The sequence below is a fragment of the Dasypus novemcinctus genome, chromosome 18, assembly GCF_030445035.2.
Source record: "Dasypus novemcinctus isolate mDasNov1 chromosome 18, mDasNov1.1.hap2, whole genome shotgun sequence".
Lineage (NCBI taxonomy): Eukaryota > Metazoa > Chordata > Mammalia > Cingulata > Dasypodidae > Dasypus > Dasypus novemcinctus.
The window spans coordinates 22538165-22560138 of record NC_080690.1 but is presented as its reverse complement, the minus strand read 5'-3'; the positions used below and the strand labels follow the sequence as shown (position 1 = coordinate 22560138).

Sequence of the window (21974 nt, the reverse complement as noted above, 5' to 3'; positions counted from 1 at the left end):
CTTATCTTTCTTTCTTTCTTTATTTATTTATTTTAAAGATTTATTTATTTATTTAATCCCCCCCCCCCATCCCTCGGTTGTCTGTTTGCTGCGTCTTGTTTCTTTGTCCGCCTCTGTTGTCGTCAGCGGCTCGGAAAGTGTGGGCAGTGCCATTCCTGGGCAGGCAGCACTTTCTTTCGCGCTGGGTGGCTCTCCTTACGGGGCGCACTCCTTGCATCTGGGGCTCCCCTACGCGGGGGACACCCCTGCGTGGCAGGGCACTCCTTGTGCGCATCAGCACTGCTCATGGGCCAGCTCCACACGGGTCAAGGAGGCCCGGGGTTTGAACCGCGGACCTCCCATGTGGTAGACGGACGCCCTAACCACTGGGCCAGGTCCGTTTCCCTCTCTTATCTTTAATGCTCGTCGTGAGCCCCATATAAAGATGTGTTTCAGAGAGGTGGGAACCAACCAGCTTCTTTTTTTTTTGCCTCACAGACTTGAACGGATTGGCAAGAGCCTTTGGGTGGAGGATAAGTTCAGAATTTTAAAAATTCAGGTTTCTTACTATAGGGTGGGGCGGGGAGCACCACCTAAAAAGCAGACTTGCATCACACATTTATGAAGTATTCTTAGTCATGCCGTGTTTTCCTCTGTCTCTAAAACTATTTTTAAGGCCAATTTGTGATAAAGTAAAAAAAAATTAGTATGTAATTTGGGAGACATGTAAGAACGAATGTTGTTTTCACTGCTAAGGCTTTCCTATTGCTGACATCTCATTCAGTGCCGAGTGTTTGGGGCTTTAATGTAGCCTTTGTTTTATTCATGCTCTTCTTTGCCAGCAACAGCCATCATTCAGGTTGAAGACCAGAACACTGGTGCAATTGAGAACATTATCGTTGAAGTCAAAAAAGAGCCAGATGCGGAGCCCGTGGAGGGGGAGGAGGAGGAGGCCCAGCCAGCTGCCCCAGATGCCCCCAATGGAGACCTCACGCCTGAGATGATCCTCAGCATGATGGACCGGTGATGGTGGGGCCTCTCATCACCAAGACTGCTTTGGGCTGTGTTTAAACGGCCTGCATCTTAATTTTTTTCCCTTTCTTCTTTTGGCTTTGGGAAAAGCATCATTTTACACCATTTTACCAAACATACTGAGAACTAAAACTTCAAGGATGGTGTTAGAAAAATGTGATTTAACTAGAACTTGGCTGTTTGATGTTAGCAAATCATGGAATGTTCTGAGTCCCTGAGGGTTTACTGTGAAGTGCTGAGGACAGTGTTCACGCCTAACTAAAACGGAAACAGAGACATTGAACCCTCTCTTTTGATATGGTAAACCACTCCAGAATGGCCACCTGGTTTCCTAGAGTTCTATGGTCTTCTTCCCAGGAGAGTTTTTAATTGTAAATGCAGACTTGGGAAGGACTTAGACTTTTAAACTGTTTTTTGCTTTTGCTTTTCCCTGACTCCCTTTGCTTGGAGTCAGCCGCACACCAGTAGTACGGCATGCTACGATCAGTTTCTGTCCTGAAAGTTTTGCCTCTTTCTTGGCAAAGTTTCTGGTATGGTCAAGCTTGTAAATAACTTTTTTTACATTTTAATCTTTTCCATTAATTAAGAGGGTGAAAAGAAGTGCAGTGTAAGAAAACCCAGCATTTTAATTATTTGCAAATTAAGTTACCACAGACTCTGTAGTGTGTAAATGTTGACAAAGAATTGGATCACAATCATGTAGCAGAACGGCACCCAGACTGCTGCCCGCAAGTGACGGACACCCACGTGGAAGATCATGATTGCCAGCCCATGGAGCCAGCATTTGAACCTTGTATAATTAACTTTCAGTTATAATTTCCCATCTACATTTTCTTTGCTCTGTTTGTAGCTGAATTTTGTGTTTTATAAATCCTCTGTTAAAGCAGAAGGGTGATTATGAGTGGGTCACAGCAGCCCTTAAAAGCTGGGCCAGAAAATTTCACTAGGTCAGTAATTTAAACTTCGGATTTCCCAAAAAAGAAAATTAAATAATGTGAAGTAAAACCAACTAAAAAATGATTCTTGCACATGAACTGTCACATGTTTGAAATGTGTTTTTTAGAAAACCTCAGTCTTACTGATTTCAAACCCTTTTTTCTTCTGTGTATTGCTTTTAAGAGAGCCATCAGTTAGCTATCAGACTCTAGGTTGATGCATTTTGTACTTAGCTGTACTGTGTGGTATTTTTCATTATTTTAGAATGCCAACAAGAGACCTGTAATAAAATATGTAATGGGGTTGGAAGCTGGGGAGGAGGATTTACTGCTGTACAGCTAATAAATCATAAAGGATTAACAAGTGCTCCAAACAATCCGACTTGTGTGATTCCTGCCTGATGTGAGGTGGAGCCTTCCCAGAGGAGCATCTCCTACCAAACAGAACCCACATGCTGTCTCCAGAGTGTGTGCTGTCTTCCTGGCCCCTCACAGGCAAGCTGTGTTCCCAAGGATGGCCACTTCCTCTCTAGCAGATGGGAAGAGGCAGATGACAGGATGCCAAGTGTATCTTGCTGCAAGTTCAACTCCCCAAGAGTGTGTGTGAGTGGATGGACATCTGTCAGCTCTTATGAGCATTCCTAGCCACTAGGAAGGAGTTGCCTGTGCCAGAGGGTGGGTGGGCCACAGAGCACCTTAAGGAAGAAGGTGGATGGGAGACTCTGTCCTCAGAATATCAGTTCAAGGAGGGCTAGGATCAGGACCTCGATTCTGCCAGGTGCAGGGGAGCAAAGAGTTGGGCCCAGTCTGCTCTAGAAAAGTTCATTTGAAAGGGAAGATGGCGGCACAACCACCGGTCTGCAGGAAGAGACTCCTGGGTGGTTCAGCTGCTGGTTAGCAAGCATAATAGGAAGCTTAGGCATCTATGAAAGATCATTGCTCTGCTAGCTATTTATGAGTGGAAAGCTTCAGCCAGTAATTGTGGAGTTTTTTTTCTTTAAGATTTATTTATTTATTTCCCCTTCCCCCCCACCCCAGTTGTCTGTTCTCTGTGTCTATTTGCTGCGTCTTTGTCTGCTTCTGTTGTCAGTGGCACTGGGAATCTGTGTTGCTTTTTGTTGTGTCACCTTGTGTCAGCTGTCATCTTGTGTCAGCTCTCCGTGTGTGTGGCGCCACTCCTGGGCAGGCTGCACTCTCTTTCGCGCTGGGCGGCTCTCCTTATGGGGCGCACTCCTTGGCTCCCCTACACGGGGGACACCCCTGCGTGGCAGGGCACTCCTTGGCGCGCATCAGCACTGTGCATGGGCCAGCTATTTGTGGAGTTTCTTAAAGCCACAATTCCAACATCAATTTTTAATGAGATTGAATATAATATTAAAAAAATAAAGACAAAAAATTTTTTTTTTCAGTGAGAGGTAACAACTAAAGGATAAGATGTGTGTATCCTTTTCATCTGGCTTGTGCTATCCATGCAGTAGGGTTTCCCAGGAAAACAACCTGGAGCCATTGGGGGCCTCCGGACTCAGCCAGACAAGTTCACTCCTAGGACTGAATGTTAGTGGCCATCAGAGTCTGGTCCTGCAGGACCAGAGTAGTTTCAGTGGGAACAACTTTTTAAAATCTCTTAATTTTTTGGTTTACAGTAGAAAATCTTTGTAGAATAATGAGGGATTTATCTGAATCTTCAGTATGTCACCTTTTCATTTTTTATTGTATACATTCACATTGGTTAAAAGTTTTGAAATGGATTTATTTTTAGTGGGGAGAGGGGCAAGAAAAGCGACATAATGGAGTTAAGGCTGAACAGGGATCCCCTATTATATACATCCTGCCTGACTCCTTTAAAAATAAAACCTTCAGGGGAGTGGATGTGGTTCAAGCAGTTGAGTGCCTGCTTCCCACACAGGAGATCCTGGGTTCAGTTCCTGGTGCCTCATAGAAAAAAACAAAAGCAAAACCAGCATGGGGGATCTGCTGTGGCTCAGTGGTTGAGCACTGGCTTCCCACATATGAGGTCCCAGGTTCAATCCCTGGTCCCTGGTACCTCCAAAAATAAGGGGAGTGGATGTGGCTCAGGCCCAATGGCATTCACCTCCCATGCGGGAGGGCCTGGGTTTGGTTCCCAGTACCTTCTTGAGAAAGACTAGCGAACTGAGCAGACACAAGAACAATCTGGGGTGGTGGAGGATAAATTAAAAAAAATTTTTTTAAGCTGAGGGTAAATCCACAACTTTGAATTTAAAAAAAAATTTAAAATAAAACCTTCAAGCAGAAGCCAGTTCTCACCCACTATCACTCCATGAAGAGAGCTTGCTGGGCAATATCCCTACCTTGTCTTCAGCTTCCTTCCTCAGTGTTAGGCCATAGATGATACTAGAGAAAAGAAATAATCTCTTTCCACACCTGGGCTAGCATCATCCCTGTCCACTGCTGCCCAGCTTAGCAAACACCTGAGACCTCCTTTGGCCTTTGATAAGGATCCTGTTTTGTAAATCTGTTAGCCAAGCGCCCTGGCAAGTACAGCCTGGTCCACCCTGGAGGCAGGGCCTGTCCATCCTGGACTGGCTAGGCTTCTCATTTTTTCCTTGCGGTGAGCTCTTAGCATTTCCTGAGCACACACACAGTATCATGTTGTCCAGTACACGGACGAGCTTGAACAAGCTGAAGGCTTTCTCTCCCTCTCACTGAATCACCGTTTGTTAAGAGTTACATTCCATGTATTCACTCCGTCTCTGAATCCGATATCCATCGTCTTGTTTGTTTTATCATTACCACCCAGACCACAAGCAGCCCCACAGCCCTGTCCTAATCTTGCAGATCCAGTTTCCCTCTCAGCAGCCTCCTGCCTGCCCCAAATGCTTGATGGTTCCCAATCAGTGCTGCTGCTGTCCTCAGCAGTCCCTCCTCTGGAGAAGTGCTTAAATGCAGGTCTTTTCACAGTTATTCCCTCTTGTATTTCTTTCTTCTTTTTTTGCTTTTGAAATAAAATTTTATTGAATTATATCATACATGAACATATGTAAACAATAAGTGTGTAGTAAAACTTGTGAATTTACAAAACAAACATGTATATACTCATATAAAGCTCCCAAACATTTCACCACCACCACCACCTTGCATTGTGGTGAAACGTTGGTTACAGACTATGAAAGAACGTCAAAATATTACCACTAACTACAGCCCATATCTTATATTTGGTGTATTTTCCCCCAACTCGCCAGATTATTAACACCCTATATCAGTATACATATTTGTAGTTGTCCGTGGGAGAGAGTTGTCATATTTGTCCTGTTACCCACAGCCATCTTCCACCACTGGATTCCCTGTGTTCACGCTCTTCACAATCCATTCAAAGTGTCCACTCAGTGGCTCTCATTTTCATCATTCTTGTATTTCTCTTATCCTTGTCATTCTAAACAAAAATCCCAGTGAAGTGTGTTTTCTATTGTTTTATTTTGAATCCCAGGGTTGCCATGCTAGACTTGGCAAATGTGATCTTTGGTGGCGTGCCAGGCACCACTGGGAGTGCTTCCCTCAGTAAGCGTTAATCCTGTCACAACACTTTGAGGTAAGTTATTTTCTCCAGCTTACAGGAAAGCAAACTGGAAGCCCAGAGAAGTTCAGTGCAGAACATCTGGTAAGAGGTAGGACCAGGACTTAAATTGAGGCAGGTAGCCTTCAGAACCTACATTCTTGGCCACTTCGTCTTACTGTAACTACTGAATTCTCACCCTAAAAGCAGTTTTAGGGGAGCAGATGTAGCTCAAGGGGTTGAGTGCCTGCTTCCCACGTATGAGACATCGGGCTCAATCCCCAGCACCTCCTGAAAAAAAAAAAAGTGGAGGTCTTAGAAGTAGCCTTAGATCTTAATCCTAAATTTGCTCCTCTCAAAGAGGCAAGGCTTTCCTCTGCCTTTGAACAAACTCACCACAGTGTCTTCTCCACCTGAGTCCTCACCCGTCAGCCCTGAGCTATGGCATCATGTGCCTGTTGCTTGGACCCAAGTTGCTACTATTCAGTTTCTACCTTCCACTTTGTCCCAGCTTTTGAATACCCTCAGCAAGTGGTGGGGGTGGGGTGGGGGTGGGGTGGGGGTGGTCAGATGACAGAAGGGTGCTCTTGTCCCCACTGTCTCCAAGCCCCAAGGCAGGGGAGGGGTATCTAGAGACGGAGAACGGACCAAAGGACCACTGCCTAGGATCCCTCACCTACCTTCAGGGATACTTCACCTCCGTCTGGCTGTGCTAAGGGTAGAAGGCTCCTCCTTATCTCCTAAATGGAGTTGAATTAGATGGTCATGGAAGAAAACAATGTAATCCCTTCTTGTGAACCCTCCGGAATCTAGATCCCTGGACTTTCATAGGGCAGCAGGCTGCTGGCTGGCAGGCGCCCCCACCCCATGGCCTTCTGAGCCCTTCCAAGCCTAGACACAACTAGCTTCCTTCTCCCAGTGCTCCCCTCTCCCCCAACTCTCTCCCACTTGGGGTTGAAGGCAGACACATGGGAGGACCCCACCCTTCCCTGAGGCCCTTGGGGTTCAGGCCTTTAACCGAGGCTGCCCCTTGAGGACCCCTGACATACCCTCACCCCAATCAGTCCCAACCCAGCTCTGAGCCCAATGAAAGCTGAGGAACCTCAGGCGCGGCGAAGTGAGTTTGAACCCACCCAGTCTTTCCTCTGTGCCTTCAAAAGTTTACGGGGAAGCGGGTGTAGCTTACGGACCCCAGATTAGGGACAACAGGGCAGAGCCCTGGGTTTGGGGAGAGCTCGGGTGCCCCTTGCCGGACGGGACGGGCGCCCCTTCCGTCCGGCCCTTAGTCCAACTCCCCAGCCTGGTCTTCGGAGCCGCCAAGCCGGCCGGGCTGCGGGAATCCCCGAGCCGGCGGCGCCCCCTGGTGTTCGCGGCAGGTACCGCGGTGCGGGGTCAAGGTGGGGGACTAGGAACCTCAAGGGACCACGCAAGGCGACCTAACCTCCCGCCCACACCCCTCCCCATCCCTGCGCCAGCCCCGGCGGAGAAGCTCCTACGCGACGGGGCGGGCGGGCCGCTGGGGCCCTTCTCTGCCCGCCGCCCACACGCCGGGACGCGGGCGAGACCTCCCTACCCTCCGAGGCCGGGGCGGGGTGGAGCCGGGCCGGGGGCGGCCTGGCAGGAAACCGCTCGTACCTTCCGCTGCCGGAGGAGCAGGTGGCTGCTGTGCGGACCGGGCTTCCTGTGTGCGCGTCGGCCTGCCACTGTTTCCCGCCGGAGCTCGCTGGGCCGCCCTGCCCCCGGCCCAGCCCCATGGCCCAGACCCCCGACGGCATATCCTGTGAGCTCCGAGGTAAGCGCTGGCGCTTCCTGCCCCTTGGCTCGGAGGAGGAAGGGTAGCCCCCAAACCAGGGGCCTACCAGTGTCCCGGGGGACTTGGACGGCTCTGCTCCTCCAGAGGACTTGGCGCCCCCAAATCCACCCCACCCTTTCCTTGCTGGCCCACGCGTGAACCCCAGGCCTGAGCCTGGTACAGACCGTGGGCTGGTTGGCCTCTGTGGGAGGACCAGAGTCACCCAGGAGGCTGCCCGCGCACAGGGGAGATCGCCAGGTTCCTGTGGCCCAAGGAGGTGGAGCTGCTGCTGAGCGCCCGGCTGCCAGAGCGAGGCGCTGAGCAAGGCCTTGTCTTGGTATGGCGCCAGGGGGCAGGGGTGGGCCCGGGCAGATGGAGCCTCTTGCCCGGCTCCAGGTACCAGACTCTCTCTGCCCCCAGGCACTGCTCCGATGGAGAGCCTACCTGCTGCACACCTGCCTGCCCCTGAGGGTGAGTCCCAAAGCCTGGCCACCACCCTCCTTGTCCCCAGCAATCACCTTGCCTAAGGGCTGCATCCTCAGAGGTGTCCGTCTGTCTCGTCCTGGGCTCTGGCTTCCCTGGCAGCAGATAGGACTGGAGTCTGGGCAGGCCTGGGCGCCGGGCACCAGGCTGCACGGAGGACCAGGCTCCCATGAGGTAGGGGCTCAGGGCTGGGTCCCGCTGATCCGGTCGCTCCGTAGGTGGACTGCACGTTCAGCTATCTGGAGGTCCAGGCCATGGCTCTGCAGGAGGCACCCCCTCAGGTGAGGCACCTAGGACCACCCGCCCCCCAGGCCTGCAGCCTGATCTTCACATGGAGCCAAGGCCCAGCAGCCCTCCCTCCCCAGGTCACCTTCGAGCTGGAGTCCCTGCCCGAGCTGGTCCTGGAGGTTCCCGGTGTGGCTGCCCTGGAACAGCTGGCTCAGCACATCGCCGCAGCCATCAAGAAGGTCTTCCCTCACTCGGCCCTTGGGTGAGATCCAGCAACTGCGAGGGGCTAGCAGGGGAGGAAAGCAGCAGGGGGGTTGTTGTGGGTGGACGCAAGGGTGCCACCCCACATCCCAGGGGCTAGAAGTCCCTTGCCCCCTCCTCCTTCACCCTCCTCCCCAGGAAACTCTTCCGGAGGCCCACGCCCCCCTCGCTGCTGGCTCGGCTGGAGGAGAGAAGCAGCCTCTCGGAGGCCACCGCACCTAGCAGCCCCTGTGGTAAGCGCCGAGGCAGAGCCACGGAGAGCTTCCAGCCTCTTCCACACCCCCAGCCCGACTCCTAGAGTTAGGGAGCTCCCAAGCTGAATCCAGCCACCCCTCAGCCCGGATGTGAAAGTCCTCCATCGCTATTGTCATGCCTCTCTCCTTCCCCCTGTCCCATCCCTGGCACCTCCTCAGGTGGCTTCTTAGAGACCTACGAGGCTCTGTGTGACTACAATGGCTTCCCGTTCCGAGAGGAGATTCAGTGGGTGAGGCTAGGGCCCTCTCTGGGGGCTCTGGAAACGTCTGCCCACTGGGGTGAGCTGAGCCCACCCCCTTGTGGCCCCAGGGTTTGTAGACACTTTCTTCCTCTCCAGGATGTGGACACCATCTACCACCGCCAGGGCTGCCGCCAGTTCAGCCTAGGAGACTTTAGCCACCTGGGCAGTCGGTACGTAGCCTGGCAGGAACGGGCATGGAGGGATGCAGGACCCCCAATTCTGGACCTCAGGCTCTCCACGGAGGGGAGGGGTGGGGGGTGCTGGGCCTAGAGCTGGCCGGAGGGTTTCAGCTCTGCCCCTGCCCCCCAACCTAGGGACCTGGCCTTGAGCGTGGCTGCCCTGTCCTACAACCTGTGGTTCCGGTGTCTCTCCTGTGTGGACATGAAGCTGGTGAGGGGCTGGGGCCGCGGAGGGTGAAGGGTGCCGGGGCCAGGTGCAGCCGGTTGACCCTCCCTTCCGACTCGCAGAGCATTGAGGTCTCGGAACAGATTCTGCACATGATGAGTCAGTCGTCCCACCTGGAGGAGCTGGTGCTGGAGACCTGCGGCCTGAGAGGGTGAGGGGGCCAGGGCGGGTTTGGAGAAGGGGATCTGGGGAATTGGGATTGGGGCACTGCTGGCCTGGGGAGGGGTGGGGAAGCCAAAGTCAGGGTCTCACACCTCCTGGGGTCCGGTCCCCAGAGACTTTGTCCGGAGGCTGGCCCAGGCACTGACGGGACACTCGAGCTCTGGTCTGCAGGAGCTCAGCCTGGCGGGGAACCTGCTGGATGACCGAGGTACGAGCTTGGGGAACCCCGGGGCCTGGCGGATGAGAGGATGACGCTCACCTGGCCCCCCTCCCCCAGGCATTGCTGCACTCAGCAGACACCTAGGGCAGCGCCCAGGAGCCCTGAGGAGACTGAGCCTGGCGCAGACAGGCCTGACACCTCGAGGTAGGAGGGCCATGGACGGAGTGGGGGAGGGGGGAGGCCTGCCTAATTGCTGAGCACCCTCCCCCCAACAGGGATGAGGGCCCTGGGCCAGGCCCTGGCCACCAACACAGCCTTCGACTCTGCCCTGACCCACCTGGACCTTTCAGGGAACCCTGGAGCCCTGGGGGCCTCAGAGGACAATGGGGTGAGTGATTGTCTTCAGGGGCAGAGATGGAGGGCACAGGGGTGTCAAGGACGGTCTCCCTCCCTGACCCCCTGCCTCCGCCCAGGGCCTCTACAGTTTCCTGAGCCGTCCTAACGTTCTGACGTTCCTGAATCTCGCAGGCACCGACACCGCCCTGGACACTGTGAGGGAGGGGGTGGCCGGTGGGGGTCATGACCCGTGGGGGGGGAGGGTGGCGGGCCTGAGGCCCCGGGCAGCGTAGCCTGGAGGGCAGGGCGGCGCGGCGGGGCTCAGTCCCCTGCCGGTGCAGCGCGACACCCTCTCCCCGCAGCTCTTTGCGGCGCTGTCCCGCGGCTGCTGCGCCAGCCTCACTCACCTCGACGCTTCGAGGAACGTCTTCTCCCGCACGTAAGGGGCTCCAGGCCGGGCGGGGGCGACTGCCGGGGGCCACCTGCCCGCGCCGGGAAACCCACTTCTCCCGCTCCCCCACCCTAGGAAGTCCCGGGCGGCGCCGGCCGCGCTGCAGCTCTTCCTCAGCCGCGCGGGGACGCTGCGGCACCTGGGCCTGGCGGGCTGCAAGCTGCCGCCCGACGCGCTCAGGTCAGGGTCGCTGCCCACCGCCACGCCCCCGCGCCTGCGGCCGCCACCCGACCCGGCCTCCAGCGCCTCCCCTCGTTGGCCCGGCTTTCCCGGTGCTGGCTGGCGCCCCGGGGCCCCCGGTCCCAGCTCCCGGCCGGGCCCCCCCCCCCCATCTGTGACATCCCCTCCCAGGGCCCTGCTGGAAGGCCTCGCGCTCAACACGCACATCGGCGACCTGCACCTGGACCTCAGCGCCTGCGAGGTGAGCGCGCGGCCCCGCCACGCGAGCGGGGAGCTGGAGGCCCGGGCGCGGGGCCCCGGGACCCGCCCCTCCCCGCCCGCGGCGCCCGCGGCCTAAGCAGCCCCCCTTCCCCCCCCAGCTGCGCTCGGCGGGCGCCCAGGTGATCCAGGACTTGGTGTGCGACGCGGGGGCCGTGCGCTCCCTGGACCTGGCGGATAACGGTGAGGCCGCCACCCCCCCCCCCCCCCCGTCCTCCCGTCACCTCCCGGGTTCCCGCCGCCCCGCCCGCCCCCGCAGCCTCGCCTTGTCGGTGACCCGAGCCACCCCCAGGCTTCGGCTCAGACATGGTGACTCTGGTGCTGGCCATCGGGAGGAGCCGGTCCCTGCGACACGTGGCGCTTGGGAGGAACTTCAACGTCCGATGCAAGTGAGCCCCCACCCCACTCTCGGGCCTCCGGGACAGCGCTGCGCCACGCCCACCCTCCCCCAACCGCGGCCCCTGCCCACAGGGAGACCCTGGACGACGTCCTGCACCGCATTGTCCAGCTCATGCAGGACGACGATTGTGTGAGTGCACGGGACCTTGCGGGGTCCTCGGGAAGGAGCCCCCTGTGACCCCTCTGACTTCTGCCCCCCGACCCTTTGACCTGACGCCAACCACCCAGGGCTTTCTCTTAACCCCAGCCCCTGCAGTCTCTGTCGGTGGCGGAGTCGCGTCTGAAGCTGGGAGCCGGCGTGCTGCTCCGGGCGCTGGGCACCAATCCTAACCTGTCCGCGCTGGACATCAGCGGCAACGCCATGGGGGACGCGGGAGCCAAGATGCTGGCCAAGGCGCTGCGGGTCAACACGAGGCTCCGGTGGGCGGGGTCAGGGGGTGGGACCCGGGGCGTGGCGTGGGTGGGCGTGGCAAAAGGAGCTAAGCCAATGGGCGGGCCGATGGGCGGGGCAGGACGCGGCGGCGCGAATGGAGGGGGTTGGCGAGCGGGGCGCAGGCACCCGGCCAGAGTCCCGGGCGCTTTGAGGAGCTCCGCCCCCGACTGAAGCCCGGCCCGGCCCAGGTCGGTGGTCTGGGACCGGAACCACACGTCTGCGCTGGGCCTGCTGGACGTGGCGCAGGCTCTGGAGCAGAACCGCTGCCTTAAGGCCATGCCACTGCCACTGAGCGACGTGGCCCTGGCGCAGCGCAGCCGCCCGGAGCTGACAGCACGTGCAGTGCACCAGGTGGGAGTACTTCTCCTCCCCGCCTCTCCTCCGCGCCGTGGCCCCATCCCCAGCCGCCTCTCAATATCCGTTGCCCCCAGATCCAAGCCTGTCTCTTAAGGAACAATCGCACAGACTCCTCCTCTTCTGACCGCGTCGCCAGCCTACAACCTCTGGGTCTGGTCTCTGAGCAGGTCAGTGTCCCCTGACTTGAGTATTCACGGGCAGGAGATGGGGGTGGAAAAAGCTGTGGCACCTGGAAGACTACATGAGTTTGAAGATCTAGTTTTCCTGGGGCCTGGGTGCCTGAGGCCTGCTGTCCCAGACAAGTCCCTCTCTTTGGTCCAGAGACTGGCTAACTGCTCTAGAAATAGCTCCTCAAATAACACCCCTCACTGCCTTACATTATGCATTTAAACAGACTCTTCTGTTAACGACAGAAGGCATTTTTAAAATCCTTCCTCCATTTCCCCCTTTGGTTGTAGCCCTATCTCATCCCCATTGACATGACTCCACTCCCCTCTCCACTGACCTCTCTGGCCAAACCCAGCGTGGCCTCTTCGCTGGCCTCACCTCCCTCCATTACTGTGTCTTTGCGGGGTGCTCCATCTTCTTGGTTCCTGAGTCTTCTCTCCTAAGCTCCAGTGCCCTATCTGAGTCCAGACATCCCACAGGGGCCTCGTGCTCCAGGCCTCTCCAAGCGATCTCATCACCCTTGACGAACTGTCCCCTCTACCCTGGGGCCCAGGGTCACCGATGCCCTTGCTCTTCAAGTGCTGGGCACACAGGTGTGGGTGTCCTTCCAGGTCTCTCCGGGCCATACTGGTGCTCTCACAGGCCTGTGTCTTGACCAACTCTCAAACCTGCCCCTCCTCCCAACCCTCCGCTGTTTCCACTCCCCCGATCCCTTTCCCCTGGGCTCCTCACTCCCACCTCTGCACCCTTTCCCCTCTCCCACTGTACCTCTATATAGTTGGTGGACAGAGTGAGCGTCTAAAACAGGACGTGACAGTTAGTTCCTTTCCTTCCTATATTCTAGATATTTCTCCATCCCCATAGAAATAATGTGCAAGTCCCTCAAATGAGACACTGCCCTCCCTCTGGAGCAGGCAGGGTTCCTAAGTGGTTGGTATGATCGTGTTGGCTTCATCCACTCTGTTTGGACCCTGGGAGGGAGGCAGTCAGGGTCTGGGAGGCTGGGAGGGGATTAGGCCGTGACTAATCCTTGATGCCCCCGCCCTCCCCCAGAAAGTGAACGAACTGTGTCAGTCAGTGCAGGAGCATGTGGAGCTGCTGGGCTGTGGGGCTGGGCCCCACGGTGAAGCTGCTGTGCGCCAGGCTGAGGACGCCATCCGCAACGCCAACTTCTCTCTCAGTGTGAGCTCCCTGCCCCCATGAGGACCCCTCGCCTCTTGATCAGGTATCAACCTGCAACTCCTTTTGCTCTTTGGCCCCAGATTCTTCCCATTCTGTATGAGGCTGGGAGCTCCCCAAGTCATCACTGGCAGCTTCGGCAGAAGCTGGAGGGCCTCTTGGGACAGGTGGGCGAGGCCTGTCGCCAGGACATCCAGGTGAGATGGTTTCCCTGCCTCAGCCCCACCTCCATGGGCAGGCCTGACTTCCATCACAGAGGCCCGATTGTGATATCCCCAGAGTCAATGTCCTGTAGGGGTCAGAGCTTCAAGCCAAGCAGCCTAGATCTTAGCCACACCTTCACCATGCTCTGACTTTTGCCCAGGACTTCACTCACAGCACACTGGACACAACGAAGAGCCTCTGCCCACAGATGCTGCAGGGATCTGGCTGGAGAGAGCAGCTAGAAGGGGTCCTGATGGGCTCCAGGGGCCTCCCAGAGCTGCTTCCAGAGCAGCTGCTACAAGATGCCTTCACTAGGCTTAGGTAGGCTGGATGGTGGGGAGCCAGGCAGGGCTGGGCAGGGCCAGCACAGCAACCCCTGTCCTTTCCTGCCTGCAGGGACATGAGGCTGTCAGTCACTGGAACCTTGACGGAGAGTATTGTGACTCAGGCCCTGGCGGGTCTGAGTGCTGCCCGGGATCGGCTGGTGAGGGGGAAGCTGTGCATGCACACATGTGCCCACACACCATGACCTGACCACCCACCAGGGAGGGGATCTGTAATGCCTTCTGGGGTTGTGGAACCCAGGGATACCTCAGGGGCCCTATAGCACAGTTAGGGCTGTGTGGAGGACCCATCTGCCCATCTTTGGGGTACCTGATATTGCAGGTGGAGAGTCTAGCTCAGCAGGCAACAGTGACAATGCCCCCCGCCCTCCCAGCACTGGAGGACGGAGGTGAACCTAGCCCTCCTGGACCAGGGGAACTGGAGGACCTTTTCTTCCCAGAAGAGGAAGAGGAGGAGGAGGGGGTAGGTGGTCCTAAAACTATGGACCTTGAGCCCCAGATGTTCCCTTTTTGATCTGGAGTTTGGAAGATGGAGACAGCACTTCTGGGGTTGCACGGCCCCCCAGGTTGAGTCTGTGCTCTCCCCTCCAGGATAACAGTCCTCGGTGGGAATGGCCTGAGCCTAGCCATGGTCTTCGTCTGGGACCCTCCACTCACAGTAAGCACCCGGGAAGAAGGGGGGGTTACCTGGGTTGGTTGGATGGAAGCTCCACGGGACCTTGGGACCTGGACACACAGCTTCAGCCTGTCCCCAGCACTCCCTAACCCTTGACTCTGCGGGACTAGGGCCGCCGTGCCACCCTCAAGGTCGGGGTCAGCTGTGGTCAGCACAAAGCGAGACCTTAGCAGACCAGGACCTGGACACCGCCTCCGCCGCCCCCCCCGCCCCCCCGCTTCCCTCCCCCAGGCCGCGCACGCTTGACGGCGGTGAGCAGCGGCGCGCTCTCGGGGCCGCGCTCAGCACCACGGACAGCGGCTGTGGGGGAGGGGCGGGCGGGGGGGCGGGCGGCGCAGCCGGGCCCCTCCCCGCGCCCTGGGCGGGTCCCCCGCCGCCCCAGCGCCGCCGCCGCCGCCACCTCCCCGGGCTCTGCGCTGAGGCTCGGCGCCCGGTGTTCTGGTGCTCTCCGCTCAGGTGCCACCGAGGAGCCGGAGCCCGAGCTGGCGGCTCCAGGGGAAGATGCGGAGCCGCAGGCGGGGCCGTCCGCGAGGGGCTCCCCGAGCCCTGCCGCCCCCGGGCCCCCGGCCGGCCCTCTGCCTCGCATGGACCTGCCACCCTCCGGACAGCCCTTGCGCCATCCGACCCGGGCCCGGCCGCGGCCGCGCCGCCAGCACCACCACCGCCCGCCGCCGGGGGGACCCCAGGTAAGCGCCCTCCCCCCCACTCCGGAGCTCATGGAACTGGGGGTCGTGGGTGGCCCGTTCGCGCCTTACGAGTGATGGCGGCCAAGGAGGTGGGTGGTGGGGCCCACGGCCTCCAGGCCGTGAGGAGACGTCCGCGTCCTGGCCTCTTCCTAGGCACCCCCTCCCCCAGGCTATGCCCACGCGGGGCTACTGGTGTGCGGGTTTGGTTCGAGGTGCACTAGGGTATGGGACTCAGACTGGGGTTGGCCCGCCGCCTCAGTGGACGTGGGAGAGGATGTCTGTCTTGCTTGCCCTCATCCAGATTTACTGAAAGATGCTGGGCCCTGGAGGCAGCTGGGGTGGGGGGACAATCTTGCATCTGCTGCCTGATCAGCGGGTGTGTGTGGGGAGATGTTTTTGGAGCCTGGGTAGCTGCGGGGACCCTGGACCGAGAGGGAAAGAAGAGCCGGCTTGAGGCCCCCAGAGGATCTGACGCAGCAGCCGGCACCTTGAGGCGGCAGCAGGCCTGGTGGGGTGGGGGTGGAGGGCACTGCGGGGGCTTGCTTGGAGCAGAGAGGGTAGCAAGTGGAAACGTGTGACCCAGGGGGTGCGTGGGTGCCAGCCTGCTGGCGACCGGGTGGTTCCGGGTATGTGGGTACTGTGTATGACAAAAGCGAGTGTGGGCTGGGTGTGCGCGCCCTGGCCAGCAATGGGTGAGGGGTGTGTGAAACTCAGTATCTCTGCCCTCCAGCTGGGCAGTGAGAAGGCTTGTGGGAGCAGCCCCCTAGGATGGCTCTAGCTTCTGGGTCCTGGAATTGCCCAGGTCAGACTGCTGGGGATGGGGTGGGGAGCCACAGTTGCACTTGGTCCTGACCCTGACCCTCTGGTGTCCCCCAGGTACCCCCAGCTCTGCCGCAGGAAGGGAATGGACTCAGTGCCCGCGTGGACGAGGGCGTGGAGGAATTCTTCTCCAAAAGGCTGATCCAACAGGATTGCCTGTGAGTGAGGGGCAGTGGCGGGGGCTGGGAAAGGGTGGGAGACCCATTGGGACATCACATTCACTGTTGACTGTTTCCACAGCTGGGCCCCAGAGGAGGACCCAGCCACTGAGGGGGGCACTACCCCTGTCCCCCGAACACTGCGAAAGAAGCTGGGCACCCTCTTTGCCTTCAAGAAGCCTCGTTCAGCACGGGGGCCACGGCTTGATCTAGAGACCAGCCCTGGATCAGCTCCCCGCACCCGAAAAACTACGTTTGGGGACCTGCTACGGCCACCAGCTCGCCCCAGCCGTGGTGAGGAGTCTGGTGGGGCTGAGGGGGGTGCCAGTAGCCCTGACCCTGCCCGCAGGAGTCGGCCACGCTACACACGGGAAAGCAAGGCCTACTCGATGATACTGCTGCCTGCTGAGGAAGAGGAGGCAGCACTGGGTGCCAAGCCTGACAAGGTGAGGCTTCGTGATAGGGGAATGAAGGCTTTTCTGGAACTGAGGGCAGTGGGCTTCTTACTCATTCAGGCATCTCTGTCCCCAGCGGCGGCCCTTTGAGCGGGGAGACACAGAACTGGCCCCATCCTTTGAACAACGGGTCCAAGTGATGCTTCAGAGGATTGGTGTGAGCCGAGGCGGCGGGGGTGCCGAAGGCAAGAGGAAACAAGTGAGTCGGGGGTGGGGGCACAAGTGTGAAGTGGGAGGGTGTGACGTGACTTGTGGCAGGAGGGAGAAGACTCAAATGACATACACAGGTCAAGTTGTCAGTTCCATACCCCTACCCCCAAAGTCATTTGACCCAACCTTTTTCCACTAGCAACCTTTACTCTTCCCCAGGCCACTGACATCTCCTTAGACCCAGTCCTTTCTTTGCAGATCTAATACAGGTCTGACATTGTCACCTGCACCATCCCAGAATTTCCCTGTGGACCTTCCCTGACTCCCTGCCATGGCCCCCCTGCTACTGCCATTCTTTCTCACCACAATCCTTAACAAGAACCACAGCTCTGTTTCCTCAAGTCCTAGATGTACCATCCATTTAATGACAGCTTTTCAGGAAAACAACAAGCACATATGAAGTGAGACTCAGCTTGAATTTAGAAAGCTCAAGGTGTGGGAAGTGTATCACAGAGTTAAGGCACCACATGGGCCGTGTGTGCCTATGAATGAGCAGCTGCATGCTGTGGACGTTTCTGTGTTAACTGGCTGCCAGCCCAGCTCGGCAAGGACTGTTCCTGCCCAGCCCATGGTGGGCATTCTGAGGCTGGGTTCTAAGAACAAGAATGAACAGAAAGACAAAGTTAGGGTGACAATGGGGTGGGGCAGGGCACAGCTGTAGCCTGAGTGCTCTATTTCCTACAGAGCAAGGATGGAGAGATCAAGAAAGCAGGCTCAGATGGTAAGTGGGACCCTGGGGTAGGGAATACTTTTGGGGGGAGGTGTCCCAAGACATAATCCCCAAGGCACTTGCTCTCCTGGGGGAGGAGAGGCCAGGTTTTCCTTCCCTCACCCCTAAGGTCTGTTGCTTGAGCCCCCAGCCTCCCCTTTCAGGTGACATTATGGACAGCTCCACAGAAGCCCCTCCCATCTCGATCAAGTCCCGCACCCACTCAGTGTCTGCTGGTGAGTGAGAGTGACTGTGTGGGTGCTGGGGAAGTGCAGGGGTTAGGCAGGAGGGGGTCAGCCTGGCCCAGGTCTTGGCTGACATTCCTCTCTCTGCAGACCCCTCATGCAGACCTGGCCCAGGGGGCCAGGGCCCTGAACCTGCTGCCTGGAAAGCTCTGGGGCAGCAGTTGAATGCAGAGCTCAGGGGTCGTGGTTGGGGCCAACAGGATGGTCCAGGTCCCCCCTCTCCTTGTCCCAGCCCAAGCCCCCGAAGAACCAGCCCTTCCCCGGACAGCCTGGGTCTGCCAGAGGACCCTTGCTTAGGCCCCAGGAATGAAGGTAGGCAGGTACCCCCACCCTCAGGCCTGGGTTGGGGACTGGAAGAATCTGCTGGGAACTCAACTCCTCAGTGGACCTTGAAGGTGGGAGGCATGGGCTAGAGTGGGGCAGGTGTTAGGGCCATACCCTGACACCCTGGCCTTCCCCAGACGGCCAGCTGAGGCCACGGCCCCTCCTGGTTGGTCGACGAGCAGTGTCTGTGCATGAGGACCAGCTCCAAGCCCCTGCTGGTGAGGGGAGATACCTCCACGTGTGCTTGAGTGCAGGGCAGAGATGGCGGCGGGTGGGTGGCACGGTGGTGAGGGGTTGAGAAATCAGGGAGCCAGAAGGCCATGTGCAAGGGTCTTACAGGAAGGCCTCCCCACTAGGCCTGGTTCCACCTCCCGAAGACCAAGCTCTGCCTGGGGTGGGAGGACACAGGGGCTGGGGAGACTCCTGAAGGCCAACAGTGTGTATGTATATGCACAGTGGAGGGGAGGGGGCGGTTTGGGAAGGAATAGACAGCAATCTCTCAGCAACCGACCCTAAGCCACTCTGTGCCCCTCAGAGCGGCCACTGCGGCTGCATCGCTCCCCTGTCCTCAAGCGCAGGCCAAAGCTGGAGGCACCACCGTCCCCAAGTCTAGGTAAGGGAAGCCTGGGGCCAGTTTTGGGGGGAGGGCCAGGGTGGTGGCAACTCTGCTCAGTCCTGCCCTGACCCTTCCTCTCTCCCCCTCTCCCCTTACAGGTTCTGGCCCTGAAGCTGAGCCTCTGCCCCCACACCCCACAGAGCCCTCCAGTTCTGAGCGCAGCCCACCCTCACCAGCCACAGACCAAAGAGGCGGCGGCCCCAACCCCTGACTCTCTCCCTTCCTGCCGCATGAGATTATTTTATTAAAAAAAGCTCAAACAAAGCAGAGTATGAGTATAGTTTATCCACCCATAGGCATAACCTGTGTGTCCATATATTCCCAAGTCCCATCACACCTGGGTTTGCTCCGACTCTGGCCGTGGCTCCATCAGAATGTGCAAGGCCCAGGCTACAAGCTGGGGAGGGAGCCTGGGAAGAGAACCATGGCTGCAGGTAAATGTAGACAGGGGCTGGTGACCAACAGAGTGAGGACAGCCCTAGGTACTCACCTGACAGCTTGGACCTGGGTGCAGAGAGAGGTGCAGGGTGGCTCATACTCATATTGGAAGGCAGAACCATCACGATGCCTCACTGGGGGGTCCTGAAGGGGGCACAGTGTCTGGGGAGCGGCCAATAAGGACCCCTAGCCCCATCCAATGCTACCCCAGTCCCTCCTCCCAGCTCTACCCAAGGCCTGTCTCATTCCCCCTTCCAGTTATGGGAGGCTATACTCACCCAGATAGCACTGGACTCCAGGGTTCCTGTGGTAGTTCTGGTCCTTGAAGGGGACTGATGGTTCTGTGGGGGCAACCCTAGCTCCTTGAACTCCAGGTGAGGTTTCTGGGCCCTGGTCACACGGGCCTGGTGTTGACTGAGGACATGGCCAAGGGACAAGAGACTGGGAGTGTGGCTGGGGTGTGGAGAACTGGGTGCACTATTGGAGTGTGGGGGGCTGGGGGCTGGGGGACCAGGGGCTGAGCAGATGGCTGGTAGGGGCTGAGAGCTGTCCCGCTGCAATAGGTCTGGAGCAGCCAAAGACAGGGCAGGCAGAAGGCTGATGCTGGCACTGCTTTTCTCTGACTGCACATGTTCCGAGAAGGCAGGGGTTCCTGGGGAGGAGGGGGATTCACTGGAGACACAGTCCCGCCAGCTCAGACCAGCAGGAACTGTGTTTATCCCCCACCCAAATGAGCGCCCTTTCTCAGCCCAGGAACCTGCCTAGTTAGTTGACAGACAATAATGAGTGCGATGGCCTGAGCACCACCTCACCTGAAGAACTCGGTGAAGAGGAAGAGGAGGAAACCAGGGTTAGAGATAGGTCCTGCAGAGCCGGGTCTGGTGAGGGTAGCTCAGGAGCTAGGGGTTCAAGAGAGGCTGTTATCAGCACTGTGAGTGCTAGGTCACATGTGCTCTTTCTGACCTCTCCAGCCCCTTTACCCTCTGCCTTCTAACCTGGAGCCAGAGAGCTCAGGATTTGCTGGTCATTCTCAGAGATGTGCAGCCATAGGCTGGGGACGGTGTACACGACTTCACCCTGTGGGGTGTGAACTCTTAGTCTGCTTCTTGACCAACTCCTGGCCCTGGCACCTCCCAAAGGAAGCTCCAGACTGACCACGGTTCTGCAGCGTGAGGCGGCCCAGCGGGTGAGAGGAGGTGCTGTGCAAGGGCCTGTCAGATTCAGGCAGCTCTCAGCCAGATGCACTAGTGCCCCCCGATGCTCCTTGTCCTCCTGCACCTCATCCAGAAGCTGAGATAGTGACAGGCCTAGGGCAGGGGAACAGGGGATGGGTGGAAGCCCACAGAGAAGAGTAGGGTGGACAGGAAGAAGGGCTTACTGAGGAAATGGGGTGGTGGCTGGAGAGGTCCTTCCACCAGGAATTGACCAACCCTTACCAGTACCTTCACTGGGGGAGGCAGAATCAGAGAGGTGCTCCCTATAGGAACAGAGTGGACAGAACTCAGGATTGGGTAAGTCTACCCACATTTGCTATACGTGACTAGCCCACATTTGGCCCCAGAGCCAGAGCCCAGACTCACTCAAGGCAGTCATAAAGTTTTTTCTGCACATCTGGGTCTTGGTTACTGGAGGGAAAAAGGAAGGTCAACGTTACTTGGGGCCCAAAACTCTCCCACCAAAAAGACCCATGCCGACGCCACCCCGGCCCGAGGGGGTAGGGCAGCCAGGGAAAGCATCACTCACCAACCAGCTACCCGTACCCGAGGCTGCTCCGTGGGCAGCAGGCTGAAGCGGCCCACCTGGAGATAGAATTCCGCGGGCTAGAGGAGTGAGTTCAAGAGCGAGTCTCAGGAGTTGTCGCAAAGAGCCAGGCTCGGTAACCCACCCAAGCCAGCCTCACCACTCACCGCGTTGCCCTCGGGGACCTGGACGCGGACCCCACAGTCCTGCAGCAGCAGCAGTCGGCCCTCTGCGCCGCGGAAGCCGAACTCCTTCTCCTCCCTGTGGACAGCGCGACAAACCCGCCTCACTGCCTAGCCCGCCTCAACCCAAGCCCCGCTCCCGTCCCTCCAGGGCCCGCGCACCTCGGACCCAGGCTCCGCCGCGCCTCTCTCACCAATCCGAGGTGTTCAGAGCCTCCCGCGTCACCAGGCATCGGACACTGTGGGTCCCATCGGACACTAGAAGAGCGGCCCCGACGTCAGACGCGTCAGGGGCGCGGGACGGGCCTGGGGCCTCGGCCTCCTGCAGTACCTGACAGCGGCGAAACGCGTCAATCCTGCCGCCTTGGGCCGCCCCCCGCCCCCCGCCCCCCACCCCGGTCTTCGGGCCGTAGGGAGGCGGCTCACCTCGAGCAGTTGCCCCGCCTGCGGACCTGCGTGTGCCTCTGACCCCAGAACCATCTCTCGAATCCAGGGCCGCAGGACCAGGCTTCCCAAGCCCGCCATACCCGCAGCCGCCGTCGGCCGAGGGCCCTCAGCCCGGTTTTCCCGCCGCCGCAGCCCAGCCTCCCGTCGGAAGAGGAAGCGCCGGCGGCTGGGCGGGAACTAACGCCGAGGCCCCGCCCCCGCCCCGCCCGCGCGTGCGCGTCTCTGTGCCGGGGCCTCGGCGCCGGCGCCGGCTCTGTGGATTAGCTCTCGGCCCGCTTCCTTCTGCCAGGGGCTCTCTCCGAGCAGCGGGCCGGGGTTAGGGCCATTCGTCGAGACTCCGGCGCAACAGGCAGGAAGGCGCCAAGGGTTGGCTCAGACGGAGGGGATGCTGCGGCCGAGGACTGCACGAGCGAGTTGGCTCGAGGCTGCTTGGGCGCACGTGATCCTGAGAGGCGTTCAGCGGATATTTATTAGGACTCAGTTTCCCCGCCTACG

The 21974-nt window shown here is 58.5% G+C and overlaps 3 protein-coding genes across 11 annotated transcripts in view; 2 read left to right on the top strand and 1 right to left on the bottom strand.

The window, feature by feature from the left end:
• The window catches only part of CTCF (CCCTC-binding factor), a 45471-nt gene extending 43148 nt beyond the window's left edge, over nt 1–2323 (top strand). For both annotated transcript variants that reach the window (XM_004459681.5, XM_058279851.2), the window contains exon 12: nt 822–2323. In XM_004459681.5, coding sequence (XP_004459738.1) covers nt 822–1006 — 185 coding nt within the window. In that variant the 3' untranslated portion in view covers nt 1007–2323. The remainder of the gene's footprint in view (nt 1–821) is intronic.
• A 4751-nt stretch (nt 2324–7074) lies between these two features.
• Nucleotides 7075–18936, top strand: CARMIL2 (capping protein regulator and myosin 1 linker 2). Of its 4 annotated transcripts, XM_058279838.2 has the most exons (39): nt 7084–7270; nt 7516–7607; nt 7691–7741; nt 7972–8034; nt 8119–8243; nt 8381–8475; nt 8656–8726; nt 8835–8908; nt 9053–9128; nt 9206–9294; nt 9419–9513; nt 9583–9669; nt 9741–9853; nt 9939–10016; nt 10164–10240; nt 10328–10432; nt 10604–10673; nt 10792–10873; nt 10983–11079; nt 11162–11219; nt 11337–11509; nt 11711–11873; nt 11954–12046; nt 13101–13229; nt 13310–13423; nt 13591–13751; nt 13827–13914; nt 14097–14237; nt 14366–14432; nt 14907–15136; nt 16013–16113; nt 16196–16559; nt 16645–16767; nt 17463–17499; nt 17652–17723; nt 17823–18044; nt 18194–18274; nt 18592–18669; nt 18771–18936. In XM_058279838.2, exons 1-39 carry the CDS (start codon nt 7231–7233, stop codon nt 18881–18883), a joined length of 4188 nt encoding a protein of 1395 aa, XP_058135821.1. In that variant the 5' UTR covers nt 7084–7230; the 3' UTR covers nt 18884–18936. The 4 variants fall into 4 exon arrangements, 3 of the variants coding, with proteins under 3 accessions (XP_058135822.1, XP_058135821.1, XP_058135823.1); XR_009181536.2 differs by lacking the exon at nt 18771–18936 and having other exon boundaries at nt 7075–7270; nt 17965–18044; nt 18592–18645; XM_058279839.2 differs by lacking the exon at nt 18194–18274 and having other exon boundaries at nt 7081–7270.
• ACD (ACD shelterin complex subunit and telomerase recruitment factor) lies at nt 17111–21702 on the bottom strand. 5 transcript variants are annotated; one of them, XM_058279841.2, is made up of 13 exons: nt 21459–21702; nt 21227–21363; nt 21018–21111; nt 20854–20930; nt 20691–20735; nt 20547–20587; nt 20266–20417; nt 20106–20187; nt 19923–20009; nt 19389–19762; nt 19163–19272; nt 19010–19082; nt 17111–17371 (listed from the first exon to the last, which is right to left on the bottom strand). In XM_058279841.2, the coding sequence occupies exons 1-13, from the start codon at nt 21555–21557 to the stop codon at nt 17261–17263; spliced, it is 1482 nt and encodes a 493-aa protein (XP_058135824.1). In that variant the 5' UTR covers nt 21558–21702; the 3' UTR covers nt 17111–17260. The 5 variants fall into 5 exon arrangements, with proteins under 5 accessions (XP_058135824.1, XP_058135827.1, XP_058135826.1 ...); XM_058279844.2 differs by having other exon boundaries at nt 19163–19254; XM_058279843.2 differs by having other exon boundaries at nt 20553–20587.
• Between the last annotated feature and the right edge of the window lie 272 nt (nt 21703–21974).